Below are 15,406 nucleotides of genomic sequence, written 5' to 3'. Positions count from 1 at the left end.
CCTGGGCCTAAGCACTTAATAAAACAGGCAAAGGCTCCCACATAGGCTCAGCCCTCTTCCTAGCCTCATCCCACAGCACTGCAGCACATACCAGCTCTCAACATATCTGACCTTATGTGCTCTACTGAAAATTATCTGAACCCCTCCAGCTTAACAACTCGGACTCTACGCCACTCATCTCTCCAGAACTTCTTTGAGTTCTCTCCCTCTCTTCAGGCGCCAGGTCTCTGTAACCACTATTCTTTCTTCCAAATTCTGACCATTGGTAATACCCTAATACAGGAAGCTGCCTTGCAATACTATGCTGACTGAAGAGACAGTGAGTGAGGTTCTTAATGTCTCCTCAGAATGCTTTCTTAGGTCTTTTGTAGCAGTTTGCCATTCAAAAACAAAATCTTGAAAAAGCTGTTTAAAAGCTTTTGAGAATATTCATGGCTTGTGATCTAATATTATGAACATTAATAAAATAGTGCTTAAATATTACATAAAGCATATCAATTTCAATAGATAGACAAGGGTTTCTCTGTTTAACAGTCCTAGCTATCCTGGAATTCACTTTTGTAGACCAGGCTGGCCTCCAACTCACAGAAATCCACAAGCCTCTGCCTCCCAAGTGCTGGGATTAAAGGCCAGTATCACCACCACCCGGCAACACTAATATCTTTTGGGGGGATGCTTTTTTAATTATTGTTTTTCTTGAGCTATACATTTTTCTCCACCTCCCTTCCTACCTTCACCCTTCCCTTCCGCCCATACCCATGATCCTCACATTCCCAATTTACTCAGGAGATTGTGTCTTTTTCTACTTCCCATGTAGATTAGATCCATGTATGTCCCTCTTAGGGTCCTCATTGTTGTCTGGGTTCTCTAGGATTGTGAATTGCAGGCTGCTTTTTCTTTTCTTTATGTCTAAAGGCCACTTATGAGTGAATACATAAATTTGTCTTTCTGGGTCTGGGTTACCTCACTCAATATGTTTTTTTAGATCCATCAATTTGCCCGCAAATTTCAAGATGTCATTTTTTTTTTCTGCTGTGTAGTACTCCATTGTGTAAATATACGACATCTTTTTTATCCATGTTGAGGGGCATTTAAGTTGTTTCCAGGTTCTGGCTATGACAAATGCTGCTATGAACACAGCTGAGCACATATCCTTGTGGTACAATTGAACATCCTTTGAGTATATACCCAAAAGAGGTATTGCTGGATTCTGAGATAGGTTGTTTCCAAATTTTCTGAGAAATTGCCATACCGATTTCCAAAGCAGCTGCACAAGTTTTCACCCCCACCAGCAATGCAGAAGGGTTCCCTTTTCCCCACAACCTCTCCAGCTTAAGTTGTCATCAGTGTCTTTGATCTTGGTCATTCTTAAAAATGTAAGATGGAATCTCAGAGTTGTTTTGATTTGCATTTCTCTGATGGCTAAGGGATGTTGAACATTTCCTTAAGTGTCTTTCAGCCATTTTAGATTCCTCTGTTGAGAGTTCTCTGATTAGATCTGTACCCAGGTTTTTTTGTTTTTTTTTTTTTTTTACTGAATTATTTGTTCTTTTGATGACCAATTTCTTGAGTTCTTTGTATATTTTGGAGATCAGACCTCTGTCTGATGTGGGGTTAGTGAAGATCTTTTCCCATTCTGTAGGCTGCCATTTTATCTTGTTGAATGTGTCCGTTACTTTACAGAAGCTTCTCAGTTTTAGGAGGTCCCATTTATTTTTTCTCTCAGTGTCTGTGTTACTTAGTGCTTATATTTAGGAAGTGGTTTCCTGTACCAATGCATTCAGGTGTACTTTCCATTTCCTCTTCTATGAGGTTCAGTGTAGTTCGTTTTATGTTGAGGTCTTTGATCCATTTGGACTTGAGTTTTGTGGATGGCGATAGATATGGATCTATTTTCATTCTTCTACATGTTGATATCCAGTATACCAGCACCATTTATTGAATATGTTTTCTTTTTTCCATTTTATTTTTGCCCCATTGTCAAAAGTCAAGTGTATGGATATGCAGCTCTGTGGAAGAGTTTGAAGTCAGGGACTGTGATGCCTCCAGAAGTTCCTTTATTGTAGTACAGGATTGTTCTGGCTATCCTGGGTATTTTCCTTTGCATATGAAATCGAGGTTTGTAAAAACTTTTGCTGGGATTTTGATGGACATCGCATTGAATTGGTAGATTGTTTTTGATAGGATTGCCATTTTTACTATGTTAATTCTACCTACCCAAGAGCATGGGAGATCATTCCATTTTCTGGTGTCATCTTCAATTTCTTTCTTCAGAGACTTAAAAGTTCTTGTCTTGTTCTTCACTTGTTTGGTTAGCATTACCCCAATATATTTTATATTATTTGTGGCTATTGTGAAAGGTGATGTTTCTCTATTTCTTTCTCAGCCCACTTATCTGTATAAAGGAGGGTTACTGATTTTTTTTTTTTAGTTAATCTTGTATCCTGCTACATTAGTGAAGGTGTTTATGAGTTGTAAGAGTTCCTTAGTAAAATTTTGGGGGTCACTTATGTAAACTATCATAGCATCAGCAAACAGTGAGAGTTTGACTTCTTTTCCGATTTGTATCCCTTTGATCTCCTTTTGTTGTTTTATAGCTCTAGCTAGAACTTCAAGTACAATATTGAATAGATATGGAGTGGACAACCTTGTCTTGTTCCTGATTTCAGTGGGATCACTTTGAGTTTCTCTCCATTTAGTTTGATGCTGGCTTGCTGTATATTACCTTTATTATGTTTAGGTATGTTCCCTGTATACCTACTCTCCCCAAGACCTTTATCATGAATGGATGTTGTATTTTGTTGAAGGCTTTTTCAGCATCTAATAAGATGATCACGTGGGTTTCTCTTTGTAGTTTATGTAGTGAATTACATTGACAGATGTTCGTATGTTGAACCATTCCTGCATCCCTGGGATGAAGCCTACCTACTTGGTCATAGTGAATTTTTCTGATATATTCTTGGATTCAGTTTGCCAGTATTTTATAGAGTACTTCTGCACCAATGTTCATGAGTGAGATTGGTCTGTAATTCTCTTTCTTAGTAATGTCTTTGTGTGGTTTGGGTATCAGGGTAATTGTAGCCTCATAATGAGTTTGGAAATGTTTCTTCTGTTTCCAATGTGTGTAACAATTTGAGAAGTATTGGTATTAGTTCTTCATTGAAAATCTTGTATAACTCTGCTAAAACCATCTGGTTCTGGGCTTTTTTTTGGTTGGGAGACTTTTGAGAACAGTTTCTATTCAGTTTAGGTCTATTTAATTTGCTTATCTGGTCTTGATTTAATTTTGGCAAATGGTATTTTCCAGAAAATTGTCCATTTCCTTTAAGTTTTCCAATTTTGTGGAGTACAGGTTTTCGAAGTATGACTTCATGATTCTCTGGATTTCCACCATGTCTGTTGTGATGTCACCCTTTTCATTTCTGATTTTGTTAATCTGGATATTCTCTGCCTTTTGATTAGTTTAGATAAAGGTCATATTTTGTTGATTGTCTCAAAGAACCAACTCTTTGTCTCTGATTCTTTGTATCATTTTATCTGTTCCTATTTTGTTGCTATCAACTTTCAATTTGATTATTCCTTGCCTTCTAGTCCTCCTGGGTGAGTTTGCTTCTTTTTGTTCTAGAGTTTTCAGGTGTTCTGTTAAGTCATTAGTGTGGGATTTTTTTCAGCTTTATGTAGGCATATGTAATACTATGAACTTTCCTCTTAACACTGCTGTTATTGTTTCCCATAAATTTGGGCATGTTGTGTGGTAATTTTCGTTGAATTTTAGGAAGTCTTTAATTTCTTCCTTTATTTCAGCCTTGACCCATTGGTGATTCAGGGGAGCACTGTTTAATTTCCATGTGTTTGTGGGCTTTCTGAAATTAGTACTGTTGTTGAATTGTAGTTTTAAGCCATGGTGATCCAATAAGATGCATGGTGTTATTCTAATTTTTTTTTGTATCTATTGAGGTTTGCTTTGTTATCTAGTATGTGATCAACTGTTGAGAAGGTTCCATGAGGTCCTGAGAAGGAAATTCTTTTATGTTTGGATGGAATGTTCTACAGATGTCTGTTACGTCCATTTGTGTCATACCATCTGTTAGTTCTCTTATTTCTGTTAAGTTTCTATCTGGCAGACCTGTCCAGTGATGAGAGTGGGGTGTTGAAGTCCCCCACTATTAGTGTGTGGGGTTTAATGTGTGATTTAAGCTTTAGTACTGTTTCTTTCACAAATGAGGGTTCCTTTGTATTTGGGGTATAGATGCTCAGTATTGAGATTTCCTCTTCATGGATTTTTCCTCTGACTAATATGAAATATTCTTTCTTTTGATTTAGTTTGAAGACTATTTTATGAGATATTAAGATACCTACACCAACTTGTTTCTTAGGCTCATTTGATTGACCTTCGGCTTTCATTGTCTCCATTGAGAAGTCAGGTATAATTCTGATAGGTCTGCCTTTATATGTTACTTGGTCTTTTTCCTTTGTAGCTCTTAATATTGTTTCTTTATTCTGTATGTTTAGTATTTGATTATTATGTGGCAGGGAGACTTTTTTTGGTTTATTTGGTGTTCTGTAAGCTTCTTGTATCTTCATATTCATATCTTTCTTTAGGTTGGGAAAATTTTTTTCTATGATTTTATTGAATATACTTTCTGTGCTTTTGAGTTGGACTTTTTCTTCTATCTCTATTATCCTTAGGTTTGGTCTTTTCATGGTGTCCCATATTTCCTTGATATTTTTTTAAAATATTTATTTATTTATTATGTATACAATATTCTGTCTGTGTGTATGCCTGCAGGCCAGAAGAGAGCACCAGACCTCATTACAGATGGTTGTGAGCCACCATGTGGTTACCAGGAATTGAACTCAGGACCTTTGGAAGAGCAGGCAATGCTCTTAACCACTGAGCCATCTCTCCAGCCCTATTTCCTGGATATTTTGTATTAAACTTCTGTTAGACTTAATTTCCTCTGACTGATGAGTCTAATTCCTCTATTATATCTTCAACGCTTGAGATTCTCTCTTCAATCTCTTGTATTTTGCTATTTATGCTTGTACTTGTGGTTCCTGTTTTTCCATATTTTCTGTTTCCAGAATTCCCTCAGTTTGTGTTTTCTTTATTGTTTCTATATTGGTTTTCAAGTCTTGAATCATTTCTTTCACCTGTTTGCTTTTTCTTGGTTTTCTTTAAGGGGTTTGTTGATTTCTTCCAATTTTTTGTCTTTTCCTCCATTTTTTGAGAGAAGTTTTAATTTCCTCTTTAAGGGCCTAAAACATTCTACTAAAGTTATTCTTTAGGTCATTTTCTTCTGTGTCATATGTATTGAGGTGTTCAAGTCTTGCTGTTTGAGTCACTAGTCTTTGATGGTATCATGTTGTTCTTTGTGGTGCTGAGTGTGTTCTTTACTTGTCTACTCATCTTTTCCTCTGATTGGCATAGCTGGGGTTATGTTTCTGGTGATAACTCTTCCAGGTGCCAGTGGATCCAAAGCTCAGATGGTTGTTCCTTGTAATGCAGTCAGGGCCATGGTTCCACTCAAGCCAAAGGTCACTCAAGTGTTTCTGGAGGTTGTTAGGCGCTCCCAGAGGTCACTCTGCAATCCTGGAGGCCAGTCAGGTCTGCTCCCACAGGGTTTGCTTGCTTGGGCCTGCTCCTGCAGAGGTCACTGGCTTGGGTCTGAGGCAGCGGAAGTTGCTCTCTTGGGCCAGCTCCACCAGATGTCCCTGGCTCAGGTCCAGTCCCACAGAGGTCACTGGTTCAGGCCTGGTCCCTCAGAGGTTGCTCTTACAGAGGTTGCTGGCTCAGCAGACGAGGTGTTTTCTAAGAAGACTTACTGTGGCTCACAACTATGGAAGTGCAGGATAGATGGGCCTTGCCCAACGATGGTGCTCTTGCTGCCATATTCCAAAAGTGGTACAATGCCTCACAAGAAGTATACATGTCTGAAGCCCCCTGAATCTCACTGTGTAGACTACACCTCACGACATTATCTACTAACCATTCTCCAAAACAGGTTTCTTTCCTTTAAAAATTAAAACTGTATTTACTATGTTATATTTTAATTTTTTATTTAGGTAATAACCATGATGGAATTATTTTATCAGGGAAGGCCTCTGCTGATAGTAGAGCCAGAAAACATTATCTTAGTGCTTGATTTTGATGCCAATACTACTATATTAAAGAATACTAAAACTGTAAATAACATTCCACATTGAAGGATATAGTAGGAAGGATACCAAACTGAGTTAAATCTACTCTTCCCTTCTTCTCTGCTTTCATGTAGCCCAGGCTGACCCTGAACTCACTACTTACCTGGGGATGACTTTGAACTTCTTCTGATCCTCTTAACTCCACTTGCAATTTGCTAGGATTACAGGAGTGTACCACCATGCCCAATCATGTGACATGATCTTTCTTTAATACTTTGAGAATTCAAAAATGATACATCTATTTCTACTGAGATACCTTTGTGTATCATAATACTAGCCACTTTAAGTACAAAATTCTATGAACTTGCAGCAAATTTATGAAACTGAAACAATAACCATAATCTGACTTTAGAACTTTTTAAGACTTGTTTTTTAAATTTTGTGTGTGTGTGTGTGTGTGTGTGTGTGTGTGTGTGTGTATGTGTGTGTGTGTCTATGTATCTGTCTGTCTGTGTGGACATGTGAACATGAAGGCAGCTGTACACAGAAGCCAGAAGAGGATGTTGTATCCCTTGAAGCTGGAACAACAATGGTTTGAGAACTAACGTTAGTGCTTTCTCACTGGGCCTTCTCTTCAGCATCCTAGTACTTTTTTATAACCCTGCAAAATTCCCAAGCCTACCTGCAGTCAGCCTTCCACACTTGTTACCAATATCAGACAACCACTGACCTGCTTTCTGACTATAATTTCCCTTGTATGAGTCACATAAAGGGAACACAATATAGTCTGTGTCTGACTTATGTCATCCTTTAAAATCTCCTTAAGATTCATCCATGTTCCTTTTTATGGCTGACTACTGTTCCATTGTATTTATTCACCAGCTGACAGAGTTTGAATTTTTCTAGTTTCTGGCTATGATGAATAATTCTGCTGTGTTAATTCATGCATGGTTCTTTATGAGGATAAATAGTTTGATTTCACTTAGGCATAATCATAAAGAGTGAGTTTCTGGTCCATATAGTAACTGTAATGTTTTGAAAAAACGCCAAAGCATGGTTCTACATTTCATCTTCCTTCCAGCAAAGTGAAAGAGTTCTAATTTCTCCCCTCATGCCGATCTCCATCGATCTTTTCACTGCAGCCATTAAATGAGTTCGTGGTGATTTCTCACTGTGGTTTTAACTTCCATTTCAAAAGTGAGTATCAATGGTCACTTTCCCTTATGTTTTCTAGACAGATCTCCTCTGGAGAAGCGCCACTTACCCACTTTTAACTCAGCTCTCCTGTTATTATTAAAGTGCTATAAGCATGCTGCTGGTTCTTAATACCAATTTAATTATAGTTTCAACTCTTTTCCAATTTAGTGAACTTTGTAAAATAATCCAAAATATGCTCTGGCTTGGTGAATATCCTTACGTACTTGAAAAATACAACCATTTTAAAATGTTACAATGAAACCCATCACTTTGTATGCTATCTTAAAACTTTAAATCTGAGCAACAAAGGGGCTATAGCTCTGTAATGGACTACTGGGCTAAGCTATTCCATGCCCTGGGTCCAGTCTCAGTACTAGGCAAAACAAAAACAATAGGAGCAGCTGGGAAGCCAGCTAAAGCAGGGAAAGCTTTACAAATGAACCATGCTATCTAGTTTATGTCTTGGTTGACTTCAAAACATGACTTTGTCACTGAAGGATATAATACCAATAAACATCCATTAAATAAAACTGTGACCACAACGTATAAGTCTTCCAGACTACTTCTAATTTTGTCTAAATGTTTTCTCAAAGTATCAAGAAATTATTCTAAAATCTTCAACTGCTACTGAATTTGACTATTTCTCCCGTCACTTCTATTAGTTTTTATTTTTATTTTGAGGCTTTTATTTGTGAGTGCATCACATTTTAGAATATAATTTTTCTCATTATGAAGCATCCTCTGTCCTCGGTTTCCATCCTGAAGACTATTTTGTCTGATTTAAAGACAGCCTATCAAATGTGTTTACAGTAAATATTCATGGGAACATCTTACTGCAGTCTTTTTTACCTCTAAGTCAACCACATCTTCATACATTAAGGGTAAAGTTTGCTTGTATTCTTTTACCTAGTCTGACAATTTCTAACTTTTAACGGGAATATGTGGCCCTACAGTGTACAACAGTATAAACACTGCCCAAGTGTAGCTATTGGTATTTAATGAAAACAAAACTCTGAACAATTCAAATGTAATACCATGGCCATGTATAGTCACTGGATAGTTTGGAACACAGCAAACATAAAAATGCCCATGCAGGCAAGTTTGATTTAGACTTCTATATTTAATGCAATAATTAGTAAGATTTAAGAAACCCATCTTGTCATTGGTCTTACAGTATTATGTATTTGTCCTGTTAACCTTTTTGTTTCACTTTTCCTGCCTTTTCTTATTTTTACTGAACTGAAAACATTTTACCACTATATCTTATCTCCACCATTGGTTCATTAACTCTTCTCTCCCTATACACATTCCATAATGGTTTTCAAGAGTGAATAATTTTGCCTCTTAGGGACAAAGTCTCATCTAAGGCTCTGTTTTTCCATGTTGGTGAAGAGGGTGCTACTGGCATCTAGTGGGCAGAAGCTAGAGATGCAGCTGAGCTTCCAACCATGTTTAGCGCCAATCCTCACAAGATGCCCACAATGCAAAGGTTCATAAATCTTGTTCTGAACTTCACTAAATCCACCTCTGATTGCCAGCTTCCTTCAAGTAAGATTCTCAAATGTGAGCATCTCATAGCAGTGCCATCCTATCTCATTCTTCCTACCTTGCTTTTCTTGTCCCATACTGTTGGCTGTGGTTCCCAGCATCTACCTAGTCAGATCAATCTCTCTGGGCTCAGTTTTCATTATAAGAGGTAGATATTCTGTGACAATTAATACAGGAAGTGGGATAAACATAACCCTGGATATTAGAGATGCTAGCTTCTCCGTAGGTAATTATTATAACTCCTAAGACAGAGGACTTAATCTAAAATGAAGGCACAGAAGAACACACCTAAAGAGAAGCCCAAGTCCCCACACTGACACATGATCTGATATCTATTAACTTGTGCTGCAGCTGCCTCTGTTCTCCAAACATGACAAGGAGACCACAGCCTACTGGACTAGCTGGCAAAGTTTAACTCTAAAGAGAATGTCAGGAATCTTTTGACCTCTGATACATAATCCCGCTTATTTACCTGCATTTAATTGAAGACATCTGTAAGTGGTGCCACACAAAATGTAACTCAGACTCAGAAATGTCAATAAAAATGTCTAAGGCAGAAGTACCACTAAACCTAGCAGGGAAGTATATATACATCAGCAGCTACACAGAGCTACACAAAATTAGAAATATAATAGAAATACGCTGCCTGGCTTGACAAGTGATAAAAGTTCTTTTCCCATAAAGCTTAATGAGTGCTATTAGTCTTCAGGAATGAAAAGGGGTCAGCCCCACAGAGAGAAGTAACTGACTCTGCACACATGGTCCACTCAGTGACAACGTATCAGATTACTGACGTAATTACTATAACCTGACAATTTCATTAGATTCATGTGGCAGTTAAATGGCTAAAACTTACAACAAAGGGACCCGGCTCATTCATGGGACTTATTACGGGAAAAGTAAAGTTTAAACTCAGCTTTGTGAACTGCAAGTCTCCCACATCTTACTGTCTCTACTAAAATTATTTTTATGTTCCTAAAATTTGGAAGGTGACATACCTATCTCTGGCTAAACCATAAGCTTCATAGTAAAATTAAACATGCAGATGCTTCCAGCACCCTCCTGCCTTGGCTTTGCTTTGCCTCTCAGGCAGTGTGTAGTGAAATGGAACTGACTGAGCTCTGACCTACAGAAGGAGATTTGGGAATGGCTGCCATTCAGCAAACCATCAGGCAGCACTTGTGGTATTACAAGCTAAAGGAAAATCAACAGAAACCCTCCTGGTATTTTCTACCAGAAAAAGGGGTAGTGACCATCTTTAATTATTTTATCTCCTTATATCAATAAGCTTAATAATAAAATTGTTTTAAAAATCAAGTTGGCCAAGATACAACACAACTTCAAATCACTGAGTGAAAAAAACTAACAGAAAATAACAATCACTCAGTTTTGATCATGATATTCTTCCTTTATACTTTTCACCAAAGATGACAGATTCCATACACTCAGCCCCAATATTTAACCAGAGTAGTTAGTAAACTCTAAGCCATTTCTACAATTGATAGCATTCAAAGGTGCGAAAACAAAGCTTTCCATCTTAAGTAGGTTCGGTCAAACTAGGAAGACTGTTGAGCACATTAAAACAAAACAGTAAGCTTTATTTCCTGTCGCTTGAGCCCTGTCAAATTATGAATAAAAGGCCTCTGCCTCTAACCTCAGCCCCATCAAGTTTATTCAGTAATCTCTCCATCCATTCACCCACCAACCCATCTACCCAAAAAATATTTATTAAAGTTGTGCCTACTATGTATGTACAATTTACTGCATTAAAAATAATAACATGGGAAAATAAGGTCCTCTTCTCACTGAAGAGGAACAGAAATTTACTCGTAAATCAGTGGTTTTCAACATGTGGGTCATGATCCTTTTGAGACCGTCCCTTTCACAGGGGTCGCATATCAGATATCCTATGTATCAAATATTTACATTACTGATGGAGGAAGGTCATTGGCTAATAAAGAAACTGCCTTGGCCCATCTGATAGGGCAGAATTTAGATAGGTGGAGTAAACAGAATAGAATGCTGGGAGGAAGAGGAAGTGAGCTCAGACTCGACAGCTCTGCTCTCTGGAGCAGACGCCATGCTCCCCTCTCCCCGGCAGACCCAGGATGGACGTAGGCTAGAATCTTCCCGGTAAGCGCTCCTTGGAGTGCTACACACATGAATAGAAATGGGCCAAGCAGTGTTTAAAAGAATACAGTTTGTGTGTCATTATTTTGGGGCATAAGCTAGCCATGCGACCAGGAGCTGGGGCGGCATGAACACAGCCCACAGCTCCATTCAACACATTACAATTCATAACAGTAGCAAATATAAAGTATCAATGAAATAATTTTATGGTTGGAGATCCCTACAACATGAGGAACTGTGTGAAAGGGTCACAGCATTAGGAAGGTTGAGAACCACTGCTCTAAATGCTACTTGGTTAGTGATGTGGACCTCTAACTCTATTCTCCTTACTAACACTCTCCACATGGAAGCAGCTCTACCTAATGCTACTGCTTTAAGCTGCATCTCTAACATTACTAATACACAATTACATTATCATGTATCACTTACACTTTTTTATCAACTACTTACAGCACTTAACACAATTTTGTGCAAAAGAAATAGAAAAGATAGTTTATCTATTCAAAGAAATTTAATATCTTAAATAAATCTTTTACTTTCTCCAAACTGCCTTAGTTTTCAAAGATTTATTCATTTTTATGTGTATGAGTGTTTTGTGTGCATGTATGTATGTGTATTTCATGCATGCCTGTGACCCAAAGAGGACAGATCCCCTGAAATTCAAATTACAGGTTTGGGAGCACCGTGAAAATGCTAGGAAACAAACCCAGGTTGTCTGTAAGAGCAGCAAGTAAGCCATCTCTCTAGGCCCTGAATTACCTTTAACTATGTTTTCATATACAAAACTATGTCTCTTTACATAGCCAAACAAAATTTTCTAGCCTTTTCTGGCTCATACTTCTTATTTCTATAATCAAAGGGTACTTCCTCAACTTCAGCATATAAAAAAATGAATATTGTCTCTAAGTTTCTTATTGTTTTTTGATTTCTACTTTATTATTTAAAATTTCCTGAACTATACTCAGTGTTGGCCACAAATCACTTCATTTAATTATAATAACCTTGTAAGTGTTATCGCCATTTTCAGATTTGATGGCTGCAGCACAGAAGAATTAAATGACTTGCCCATGGGCCACCCATGTCCCTCTCACTCACAGCACAGCATCCTTCCACTGTTATACTCTGTCTCGATTTTAAGACTGAGCGTTTAGAAAATGTGGCCAAACCAGGTTAATACAGGCTTCTCTGGTCTGGTTCATTTACCCTAGTGATGATTCAAACTAATCATAGGCCATCACTCATTAAGAAGAATAATTTCAATAATTAAATGAAATCATTATTATAAAACCATTAAAAAAAAGAACAACTCGGGCTGGAGAGATGGCTCAGTGGTTAAGAGCATTGCCTGCTCTTCCAAAGGTCCTGAGTTCAATTCCCAGCAACCACATGGTGGCTCACAACCATCTGTAATGAGGTCTAGTGCCCTCTTCTGGCCTGCAGGCATACACACAAACAGAATATTGTATACATAAGTAAATAAATACATATTTAAAAAAAAAAAGAACAACTCTCAGTGTATGAGGAGATCAGAGATGGTCTCATAAAGAATATAAGGCTATGGCCCACACCTTTAATCCCAGCACTCAGGAGGCAGAGGCAGGTGGAGCTCTGTGAGTCCGAGGCTGGCCTGGTCTAATCTACAATGGGAGTTCCCTGACAGTCAGAGCGTTACACAGAGAAACTCTGTCTAGAAAAACAACAAACACACAAACAAAAAATTAAGGCAGTGGCTCAACTCTGGAAAAAAAAGGAAGAGTATGATCTGAGACTGGGAACTGAGAAGGGGCTCTTAAAGTGAAACAAGCAACAGAAGCAAAGAGAAAGACAAGCGTAAGACCAAAAAGAAAAAAAATACTAAGATTGGAGCAAAAAGAAAATTCTATTTTAAAAGAAGATTAAAAAATATTACAGGATTTGAACAGCACGATTCTCTTCAGAAATCTGTTGCCTTATCTGAAAGGATGGCTTAGGAAAGGTGATTGTTAATTATAGTGTGGCTAGTCAGTAAAGACACATAGTAAACACTGGCTTGGCTTCAAGGCCAGCCTCAACTCACAGTGCTCTGCTTTTTCTGTTCTGACTTTTCTAAGTCTCCACAATCATCTACAAGCTTTTTGGCAACCACAGCTCACATGATTCTGGTTCTCTGAACATCAAGTAACTTTTTTTTAATGTCACAATTTATCCCTGTCTGAGTTCCAAATGAGAACCAGGATGAAGACTAAATGAGAAGTAAAGCAAGCACCAAGAACAATGCCTGCAACAAAACGAGTGCTCAGTGCCAGGCAGGGTCCTCTGCTCCTCTGGTCTCTTATCCAGGTGAAGCCTCCTTGATGACAGCTCTTGCATACCCACTTCTGCTGAAGCATGATAGTGATTTAAGCAGGGAAGAAGCAACACAGGGATCATAGAAATAGAATCTAGGGCTCTATTTACTGAGAAAGAAAATGTACCTAAAGGGACAGTAACTAGTTACAAAGGTGAATAGTTCTTACCAAAAAAAAAAAAAAAAAAAGGCTATGCTCATTCCATTACTATTACTGAAAAAATGTATTGTTTTAGAATAATCACTCCTAAATTATCAAATAAATGCCTCATGGAAGACCAAGCAGAGCTACTCTACTGACGATGCTAACGTGAAGATCTGAGAGCAGTCTCTTACCTCCAATGGTGAGTCAACAAGGAATCTTGTGAACTGCAGAGTCCAGTTTGAACAGGATCAATTTCGTCCAGGAAAGGGGCAATAAGAAAGAACACAAAAAGAAAAAACATCATACAATTTTCCAGTAAGAGCATTTGAAGCCAAAGTCTGTACAAAGGTAATATTTTCCATAATGTATAACCCATCCAGAGCACAGATAGTTCAACTCAGCCCATAAAAAGTACTCAACTATTTGAATTAGTTTCCATAAATATCCCTAAATATTTGTGTCAAAGCAAATACAGAACAATTAGTCCTAAAATGGTTTCATTTTTAAGTTTTATCTCACAATCTCTGAACATAAAACAAACAAAAATAACCAGTAAGAAAGGAATCAACAATCTTTCTGATCCTAAATGTAGACCAAGCCTTGGTTAATGCCAAGAAAAGGTAGAAATGCACAATTCAAGACCCAGCAGAGAGAGTGGCGTCCCCACATTTTGGCACTTCTGTCTTGTACACTCTGTCATCTCTCTTCGTCCCACATTCCCTTTCTCCTCCTCCCTATCATCACAGAAAATACAAATCATTTCTACTCTCTCTGGAAGAGCTAGGAATTTAGTAAGAACACTTGACCATCCTGGAGGAGGTCTCGGGTTTGAGCCCCAAAACTGCGAGAGGAAGGGACTGAAATATCAGTCCAATTATATAATATCTAGGATTTCCCTCTACACCATTGGAAGAAGCTGTAGAGGTAAGTAACAGAATTGAACAAAACAAACTTCATATTACAGCAATGAGTGTAAGAGATAAAGACAGAGGACTCCTTCATATATGGTTAGCACCAATGTTTAGTTTTCTAAAAGAAACTTCCCTTGACACAGTTTTTAAAAAGTATCAGCTACACCCTCCCTGAACTATAAAATATAATCCTAAAATAACATTGGGCATGTCAAAGCTACTAGTATAATCTAGGCTCTAGATTGCAAGATTCATTAAAATACAGAAACTATGAATTTTTTAATAACAAACAATTCTATTGTTAGAACTCTTCTGAAAGTACACGGTATACCAAATGCTGTTTTCATAATGCTAGTATGGCATAATTATTTTTTTTTTAAATATTTATTTATTATGTATACAATATTCTTTCTGCGTGCATGCCTGAAGTCCAGAAGAGGGCACCAGACCTCATTACAGATGGTTGTGAGCCACCATGTGGTTGCTGGGAATTGAACTCAGGACCTTTGGAAGAGCAGGCAATGCTCTTAACCGCTGAGCCATCTCTCCAGCCCATGGCATAATTATTTTTATAGTAATGCAAATTTTATGGTCTTGGTGTCTTTTGTAATAGCTCAGACTAAGAAAATAAATACACCTCTTCCACAAAGCAGAAAGTGCCAGTTGAGATACTAGATCATTTTAATAATGGAGAGCAACAGGGAACAGCAAGTTTTTATTTTTAAGACAGAACTCTGATATTATAAGGTTTCTATTCTTTATTCCTATATGTACATATGAACTATGCTGTATGCATATTTTGGCAATTTGTAAGCAACCCTACCCAAATGCAGTAGCAACTGATGCATCAACCAAGATAGCAGTCAGTTTAAATAACAAACAAGAACTATGTAAAGACTGTTTAAGGAAGCTATTGTCTTCTTGAGGCCCAACAATTTACACACACACCCTAGCATGTGTATTTGTAACAAGTACAGTTAACATCAGTGATGTCCAGTTTTCAAAATA

The 15,406-nt window shown here is 37.7% G+C and overlaps 1 protein-coding gene across 7 annotated transcripts in view; it reads right to left on the bottom strand.

Moving 5' to 3' along the window:
* Ate1 (arginyltransferase 1) overlaps window positions 1-15,406 on the bottom strand; it is a 131,907-nt gene that overhangs the window by 76,523 nt on the left and 39,978 nt on the right. For 4 of the 7 annotated variants that reach the window (XM_057778533.1, XM_057778530.1, XM_057778528.1 and 1 more), the window contains one exon: window positions 13,679-13,711. In XM_057778533.1, coding sequence (XP_057634516.1) covers window positions 13,679-13,711 — 33 coding nt within the window. Of the gene's footprint in view, window positions 1-13,678; window positions 13,714-15,406 lie in introns of all 7 variants that reach the window. The other 3 variants (XM_057778531.1, XM_057778534.1, XM_057778529.1) reach the window with 1 other exon arrangement.

Source organism: Chionomys nivalis, chromosome 8 (genome assembly GCF_950005125.1).
Source record: "Chionomys nivalis chromosome 8, mChiNiv1.1, whole genome shotgun sequence".
In the NCBI taxonomy this organism is placed as follows: Eukaryota; Metazoa; Chordata; class Mammalia; order Rodentia; family Cricetidae; genus Chionomys; species Chionomys nivalis.
Note: the sequence above shows the minus strand (reverse complement) of the source record. Positions and strands in the feature narration are given on the sequence as shown.